The 9,570-nt window shown below is 38.4% G+C and overlaps 1 protein-coding gene across 1 annotated transcript in view; it reads right to left on the bottom strand.

The window, feature by feature from the left end:
• pde4a (phosphodiesterase 4A, cAMP-specific) overlaps window positions 1-7,600 on the bottom strand; it is a 74,950-nt gene extending 67,350 nt beyond the window's left edge. The window contains exon 1 of the mRNA XM_073838449.1: window positions 6,433-7,600. Within this exon, the coding sequence (XP_073694550.1) occupies window positions 6,433-6,728 (296 nt within the window). The 5' untranslated portion in view covers window positions 6,729-7,600. The remainder of the gene's footprint in view (window positions 1-6,432) is intronic.
• Window positions 7,601-9,570: the final 1,970 nt, after the last annotated feature.

The following is a 9,570-nucleotide window of genomic DNA, read 5'->3' on the forward strand; positions in this document are numbered from 1 at the left end:
ATATTTCTTCTTGTACAAGGGTAATATATTTATGCCTTTTTTTAAGTTAAACAGAAGTTTCTAATTTTTTTTGGCAATTTCTGTGTGTACCTGACAATAGTTTTATTAAATGAAATAGTGAAAGTGGATTCTTCACCGAAGTTCATTTGGAGTTTTCTCATGGCAGATGCTAAAAACATGCTAAAACACCACACTGTTGTGTATTAAATGAAACTGCACCGCTCATTCACAGAGAGAAGCAGAACATGCAGAGTTTATATTTAAATAGTAATGACCTAAAAACGATTAGAACAACTTTTCAGGTCTAAAAATACACATGCAAGGGCTTTCATAAGATTTCAAGCTTCATTTTTGCCTTTAAATCCTTCAAAAATGGTCCTAATTCACTTCCATTGTGAATGTTTCACTGTAACCTCAATTACTTTTTAAAGAAAACAATGGAGGTTTTTTAAATAGTAATCAAAATGATGCTACAACTGCTGTTGACTGAGATTAACTTGCACTGAACCCTGAATATTCCTTTAAGGGTGATATAAGTCTGTCACGAAAGGGCATGAACTTCATCATCCTCAAACGTGTCACAAGGCAAAACATGAGGCCTTAGTGTATCATTGGGCATGCAGCTGTGTATGAGGTTGGTCCAACTTTAGCCCCAGGCTCAGAGGAACAGATGACATGGAGGGGGTCCTCTGGACTCAAAACAGTATATTACTTAAGCTCAATAAATACACATTGGGGGCAAGGCGCCCTCCTTAGAGCTCCCATTAAAGGGCTGCCGGGATATCTGCGTAAAAAAATAAATATAAAAATTTGTCACTGCAACAAAGACCCCCCCCCAACCCCCCCATCAACATCTCTGTGATGATGTGACCATACATGCAAATTGCTCATTATCATCCCTGTCTTCCTCTAAAGCCTGAGGCAACGTATGCGCAAACACACGCACACAAACATACATATACATACACAACATCCCATCCATAAATAAGTGAACAGGCTGACAACTAGCAAAATATGCATATTTTAAAAACATATGTAGGAAAACAGTTTGATATTTTAGAAACGTCAGGTTTTTCATTGCCAAACATAAGCAGAGATGCACACAGGACACTGAATAAGCTGACAGAATGTCATCACAGGTAATGACATATCAAAAAATCTGAATAATTACGGTATACTTAAAATTCTGCTTGACATACTTTTTTTTGGAATTCTAGCAGTTTGATGGTTTGTCTCTGGGGTTTTTTTTCCCCCTGGCTGTGCTTTGAATCAGAATGCATGAAAGAGTTGCAGAACCACTACATTTTTATCACGATCCAAACAAACATGCTACATGTAGGCCTAGCATAAGCTGCTTTTGATTTAAATTAGATTGTATAATTTTAAAATTTAAAGAAAAAACTTACAATTTTGCCAATTTATGGTAGATGAAATATATCTGAAGGAAATAAAAACAACAGAAGGGCTGACTGAGACGCAAATTCACTCATTGACAGCAGGTGGCGCTCATAAAACAGCAGCAATACAGCATTTCCTTGAAGTTTTTTGCTTTTGGTATAAATATGTTAGCCTTAAGGTTATCTATAAGCTAGTGTGTTTCAAAACAAAGACAAGATCTAAAACTTACAATCTCTAACATCTGACATGATTTTTCACAGATTTTTTGATAGTGGCTGGTTCTGAAGTAGATCTGTCATGACAGCAACTGTTGTTCTGTTTATTGATCTAATTCTTGTTTCGGGTTTCTCTATCTAATTAAAGGGATAGTTCACCCCCCAAAAATTTGATGTTTATCTGCTTACCCCCAGGGCATCCAAGATGTAGGTGACTTTGTTTCTTCAGTAGAACACAAACGAAGATTTTTAACTCAAACCGTTGCAGTCTGTTAGTCATATGATGGCACCAAACCATTGAAAGTAAAAAAAACATGCACAGACAAATCCAAATTACACCCTAATACACGAAACGATCAGTTTTTGCGAGAAACTGAACAGTATTTATATCATTATTTACCGCTGATACGCAGCAATGGCCAACTGTCCTGAGCGCCTGCTCAGCATCCGGCGTGTTACCGGTGTACACACTTTGGCGTAGTATACGAAATGCTGGAAGGGGAAAAATTATCACTGCAGACCCTCCACAATTTTACTAAATTTATGGGTGTGTTGATATCCAGTCGAAAAGCAAGCAACCATAACTTCAAGCATTCAGGCTCAGAAGTTGGGAATCGGTGAACAGTCAACAGTCCCGGATGAGTATGCGCAAGCAAACGTGCTGTAATCTTTTAGCTTTAAATCGGTTTGAACAATCAGGATAAGTGCAAGTAACTACCATTTTGAATAGCCGCTATACCCAGTTTGGATGCCTTGGGGGTAAGCAGATAAACCTCAAATTTTCATTTTTGGGTGAACTATCCCTTTAACCTTAAATTGGGTTAGTCACTCAATTAATTCTCTTGTGCTTCGTTCCCACCCTTCTGAATTATGTTGCATTGATAAGGAGTTATCACAAACAAAGACAGTTTAGTTATGCTATCTTACAATCAATATATATTTTGTAAATGTAAGTTAAAGTGTTGCCTCTGAACCAGTTAAAACTTGAAGAGGTGATAAGGTCTAAAAAAATGTATGGAAAGAGTCTTAAAAAGGTATAAAATTATACTCCATGATTCCTGTATATAATCTGGAGTAACAGCTCACTACCAGTTACAAAAGACACTGTAGCAGTTTGTCACAGGCAATTTTAGTTGCATTTTTCATCAATTAATTTCTTAAATTATTCTGTGACTATGTTCTGGCCCGCCATCTAGTGGCGAAAAATGTTTTTGGCCAGATACCAAACTTACTTGCCGACCCCTGATATAGGGGATAGAGAATGATTCAGACAGTGTAAATATGCTTTCCATTGGGGTGAAAAAAGTCTGGTTTAAAGTTGTGTCACGTGATCCGCTGCTGTGCGTGCACAGCCTGCTTCAGTCCAGAGAGACGTAAGTTGGCGTCGACCACAAAGCGTATCCGACATTTGAATTCTACACAGAATCAGTGTTGTTTTTGACAACCATCTTAGATTTAGTCTTAGTCTTAGTCTTTTGGACTAAAATGCTTCTTAGTTTTAGTCAAATTTTAGTCACTTCTATATGTGATAGTTTTAGTCTAGTTTTAGTCGACGAAAAGTCAAAAAGGTTTTAGTCTAGTTTTAGTCAAAAAAAGGGAAAAAGGTAGTCTTTTAACAAATTAATGTAGGTCAGTAAGTATTTTGCTGTTGGGTAGTGTCACTTATAAGTTCTATATCTCAGATCTATAGTTCAACACAATGTGAGTTTCCGGATCGACTATTTTCACCAATAATTACAATAATGAAGGAATGGTTTAGAACATAAAAGACAAACAAGGATGGAATGCTAAAACGGCTTGCCATACTAGTATAGCAAAGAGTGTTTAATGCTAAAACGGCTTGCCATAGCGTCAGATACTTTTTAAGTTTTAATTGGCATGCACAATAAGCGGAAATGTCATGCATTTTAAACGTCTGACGGACCACCCACTAACATTTTCGTCTATTCTCGTCTCGTCAACGAAAACTCACACACGTCTCGTCATGTTTTAGTCATCAACAAGCCATTTTTATCTCGTCATCGTCTCGTTATCGTCATGAAAAAAGTGGCGTCAACGAAATGATTTCGTCATCGTCATCGTTGACGAAAACAACACTGCACAGAATTCTATTTTATATATAGATAATGCGATATGGATAAGATTGTTGCTGTCATACGCTGTCAAATGCAGCTTTGCCCCAAACTGTGATATAAATGAAACACTATTGGCTATTTAAAAAAGGAGGCAGGACTGCTTGATATGTCCAACCCTGTCTTCCTATTTCAGTTGAAATTACGTTAACACAGAATAACGCTGTGCGTTTCAAAGCACTTCAGTAGACCTTTATGCAGTTTGCGTGACCTTATATTGTCAAGTCATTAAGCATAATCCGTTTAGGATTATGCATGTAAACACACTTATTGACACGACACATACTGGATGACCTATGGAGACCTCTGTGTTTGCTGCCGGATCATGTTACAAAATGTGATGAGTGCGATGAGAAAGTGAGCAGATAGACATGGACATCTCACTCTGCTTCTTGAGACATCACATCAGCAGAGCCACACGCACACACAAACACGCATCTTTATCTGTCTCTCGCTCTCTATTTCTCACACTGTGCCGCCCGCCCACAGTAGAAGCCGGACAGTCCAAGCCAGTGCTGCTGCACTAATTCTTGGACTGGCTGTGAGCGTGTCCTGGGGAAGGGAATACAAATCAGGCTTTACTATACAGTCAGCAAGCACTGGCCTGTCTCCCAGGAGCTTGCCGTGCAGGCCGTCTGTGGCCTAGGCAAAAGCTGACAGGAAGGAAACCGGGGCCTTCGGCTCTCGGCCTCCCCTGGGGCTCGTGGCCCTCACAGAAATGGATTATTACAGTAATAATCACCCAATTCGGTGAGACGCCACTCAATGGAACGGCACATTTCACCTCTTCCAGCTCTAACATCAGTCTGTATGCGCATCAGTCTACGTACAAGCACAGCAAGCAACACCCACACTCATCCTTGAGGGTAAAAGCAGTGTATTGTTTGCTACAGCATATCGTGCAAACCCACAAAATCGACATGAATGTCAGGCTGACAAATGTGTTTCTCTGTAAAAAACTAATTCAAGTTGATTATTTATAACAGCGCTACACAGCACTGTGCTAGTGCAATTCAAAATCCAAGGAATACAGTGCTTCTGTGCATGCTTCTGCTTTTTGGCTAACACTGTATTACATTTCTGCACTTGTAAAAATAAAAAATCTGAAAGGGTTGATGCCATAGACAAACCATTTTTGGATCTCCAAAGAACTATTCAGTGTATGTTTCTTAAAATAACTATTTTTGCTTATTTTGAAGACCATTTTGATAATTAAAAGGGTTAGCTCACCCAAAAATGAAAATTACCCCATTATTTACTCATCCTCAAGGCATCCTATGTGTATATGACTTTCTTCTTTCAGACGAATACAATCGGAGTTATTTTAAAAATGATCCTGGCTCTTCCAAGCTTTAAAATGGCAGTGGCTTTTTCTATTCAACAAAAGTCCAATAAAGGGCATCCATCCATAATAAAAAGTGCCTCACATGGCTCCGGGGGGTAAATAAAGGCCTCCTGTAGTGATGTAATTGACCTGTAATGTGTTTTTGTATAAAAAATATCCATATTTAAAACATAATCACTTTTCTCTAGCTTGCGCTAACTGTCATACATGGAAGCTGTTCACAAAACGAGGATTTGAAAAGAAAAATGTCAGAGGATTTCGATATAAGCCAAAAGGAGACTGGTTTTCCTTTGCTAAAGTTAGGAAACTTTGCTTCCTTTGCTCCTGTAAACAAAGTTGGTTTTCACGAGATCAGTGCCGAATGTGCAACACATTCATCCACATGAATGTTAAAAATGAAAGCTAGAGAAAAGTGATTACGTTTAAAATACTGATATTTTTCATACAAAAACGCATCAATTCACTATAGGAGGCCTTTATTCACTCCCTGGAGCTTTTTATTATAGATGGATGTGCTTCATTGGAGTTCTTTTGGACTGTTGAACAGAAACAACCACCCACTGCCATTATAAAGCTTGGAAGAGTCAGGAAAATTTTTAATACAACTCCGAATCAACTGAAAGAAGAAAGTCATATACACCTAGAATGCCTTGAGGATTAGTAAATCATGGGCTAATTTTCATTTTTGGATGAACTAACCTTTTAAAGAACGTTTTCCATTATAAAAAACCTTTTGTGCAATGGAAAGATTCTATGAATGCTAAACGTTTTTTGTGGAAGCACAGATGCCAAAACTGTACAGTAAAATCATAACATGTTATTGTAAAAAACACATTGTCTTAAACCCCCCATTGTCACTGATTTGATGCTGAAGTGCTTGATTAGATCATGCTAATTTTTTGGCATGCGCATATGGTGTCTACACGTGCCAAGAGCGAAGCGCATATGCCATGATCCTAAATGACTATAATGTTCTTACATCCGTGCTTTTTTTTACCTCTACACTTAGACTTTGTGGTGTCCACAACACGGGGGCTTGGGCTCTCCAAAAGCCCCATTACACGCGCTTCTTCTACACTTTCAATCCATCTGATTAGCATTATTAGTAATCGCTTATGCCATCAGCTGCTCATAACTGGTTCGAGGTTACTTCGGGGGGTCACGTTCGAGGCATTTCAAACTCACGCTCGCTGAGAGTTGCTGGAGCCGTTACGCATAACGCATCATCAAGGATGCCCACGCGTCCCGCCTCTCCACACAAAGCACCATTAACCCTTCCAGCATCGTTATTATCAGTTTCGGGCGTCCATCACACAGAAATAGCTCGCAATTAGTCACTTACCGCTTATTCCCAGCGCAGTTGCTCATGGACGCGCTGGTGGTTCCTTGGAACGACGATGGCCAGGACATGCGGGACTTCTTGAGCCCCGGCCGGTCACTCGTGTCCATGGCATTCGAGCGCTCTATCTGTCGGTGGTGATGCCGGTCGGTGTCAGAGTAACCGCGATGTTTGATTTTGATGGGGGTCCGTGGCTGTCTCCACAGATGCTGGGGAGGCTTGAGGGTCGCCTGTCCCTCCCGGGGAACCGGCAGCGAAAGAGACAGGCTCTTTTTAGAGCAAGGTGGCGGTTCCATCATAGTGCAAAATTAATAGATGTACCGAACGCAACGTGTTAAAAGAGGAATAAAAAAACAATATGGCTATGTATTCGTTAAGAAATCAACCCGTCTACTGTCCGTAACTGACTAGTCTCCATGTCTAACACCGGAATGTATTGAAAGCAGGTCAAAAGGCAATAAAGATTCAGTGCTTTTGTGAGAACTAATCACAGTGTTCAGATAACAGGTGATGGCGCAATGTCGTCCTGTCTTCTTGTCATCTCCGCGCAATTATGTCGATGGTAAATCCAAAAAGTTCAGAAAGGCTCCACTTTAAAACATTACAAGGCGTCGTAGCATCCGCGCAGGTGAAGCTCTTCCCCTGAAGTTTCTCATTATGTTCAGTAGGGATTTATTGCTTTGATCAACCCTCCAGACTGCTTTCCTGCCGCTATTATTGCTGCTAAAGACCGCACATGTCTCTCCAAGCTCTGGTGTCTCCAACTGGAGCCATGCGAACTCTGCGTTGAGAAGCGACGTTGTACATCTGGAACTAACGGCGACTAAAACTCAAGCTCGCTGTCAGGAGATTCACCTTCCACCTCCATTAAAACCTCGCCGCGAACAGTTTCATTAGGCGAATCATGTTGAATTTTGCCTGGAGAAGAGCGCGCGTGGGATGATGGATGTATGAGAGAGATCCATGCACGCGGCTTTTCCGCGTCCCCGCTTTCTTCTTTCTTGAAGCATTCGCTCAATTCCGCGAAATCATGCTTGTAAATCAAAGTTCACCGATCTTCAGGCTGCACTTTAGTTAGTTTTGCCGTCTTATCTCGCTCGTATCATTCAGTTGTCGACAGATGTTAAATTATGGCATTTGAGAAACACTCTACCGCTTCACTCAGTCTCCACCACCACCACCATCTCTCTCTCTCTCTCTCTCTCTCTCTCTCTCTCCTCCCTCTCTCTCTCCTTTCATTTAAGAGTCCGCGCCTCTATGCAGTTTTCTCGTTCACTTAGACGAGATGGACCCAAACCGCTCCAGTCGTCACTAGTTTTCCCCTATGAATTGATTTCGCATGTAATTCCATTAAGTAAACATATCGATTTTACCAGTAATGCGAGGTGCATTTGCAAATGACAAATCGCCATAATTATGCCCATCAATTATAAATGAAATAAATATCTAATGTGGTGGGTCTAATGATTGTAACCGCACTGAACGAGGGTTGAATTTGTAGACTTAGAAGTCTTATGCAAATAGATAACCATTTATGTATCACTTACTCATGGAGATATTTCCTTTGATGTTGTGGGTCGATTATGGTCGCACATTATTCTCAAAGGATGTCTGCTTAAATCACTAAGGAGAACTACCTGTAGAAATATAAATCTATCAGCATTGCCATTCATCTTAATGACAGTTGCTCGACTGGTGCAAGATCCCATGTACACGATTTCAAATCTACCATTTTCCTCATGGGCGCACAATTCTGCTGCCAGGTTATTTTGAGCCAACCATCTAATTACAGCAACAGACAAGGAAAAAGGTCTCCAAAATCACTAGAAAACAGCTAGACTTCTGAAATATTAACAGAGCTGGGTAGTAACATGATACATTTGGATTACGTAATCAGATTCCAAAAATTAACTACATTTTAAAATAGTTACTTTTGTATGGATTACATGATTACATATCATTGACACAGTAGAATGATGAATTGTACACAATTTATTGATTCTCCCTAATTACTCTTTTTCTTCTTTTAATGTTGTCCAAATGAAGTTCTTGGCAATGCATGTAACTGATCAAATTTACTAAATATCTTCATGGAACATGATCTTTACTATATATATATATATATATATATATATATATATATATATATATATATATATATATATATATATATATATATAGCCTACTGCTTATACACATTCAGAAAGTCTTTGTGGACATTCACACAAAGATCAGTCAGGTGGCGACAGCATTTGACCACTGATTTACAAAAATCTTTTCAGGTTTCAATATTGCATCAACTGATAAACACACTGTTTTTTATTTGAATTATCACTTTAACCATGTATTTCTACGTATTTTGAAGGCTTTTGTCTTTCAAACACAATAAAATGCACACATTTACATTTTGTTTTTTATCATCTGATCGTTTTTCACTTAATATATTCAGTTGACGTACCCCAGAGATTTTAAAATAAATATAAATGTTTTAATAATTAAGTATCACATTTACATGTTCATTGGTTTTCTGATGCAGGTAAACATATAAAACATTTACATATTTTAGTTTTTTATTTTGATTAATCAAAAGTATTTTAATTTAGTATTTTTATTAATCATTAGCTTTTCATTAAACCCACTGCAGTTCCTTCACAAACACCACTATGTAAAACCTTAATGTAATATGTTTAACGCACTTCATGTTGTAAGCAGCAACAACTGGAATATATTTTCTTACTCTTTGTTGTACATACTTTAATAAGTGATAAATGAGTTAGGTCAAAAGTAATCTAAATGTAATCTAAAAGTAGTCTGATTATATGTGACCCTGGACCACAAAACCAGTCATAACTAAGGGTCTTTTATTTTTTTAATTGAGATTTATAAATCATCTGATGTATTGTTTTTTAGGACAAGACAATATTTGGCCGAGATACAATTGTTTTCTGGAAAAAAATCTAGAATCTGTGTGTGCAAAAAAATATTGAGAAAATCGTCTTTAAAGCTTTCCAAATGAAGTTCTTAGCAATAATCAAAAAATTAAGTTTAGATATTTACATTATGAAATTTACAAAATATCACCATGGAACATGATCTTCACTTAATATCCTAATGATTTTTGACATAAAAGAAAAATCGATA

This window comes from Garra rufa, chromosome 1 (assembly GCF_049309525.1).
Source record: "Garra rufa chromosome 1, GarRuf1.0, whole genome shotgun sequence".
In the NCBI taxonomy this organism is placed as follows: domain Eukaryota; kingdom Metazoa; phylum Chordata; class Actinopteri; order Cypriniformes; family Cyprinidae; genus Garra; species Garra rufa.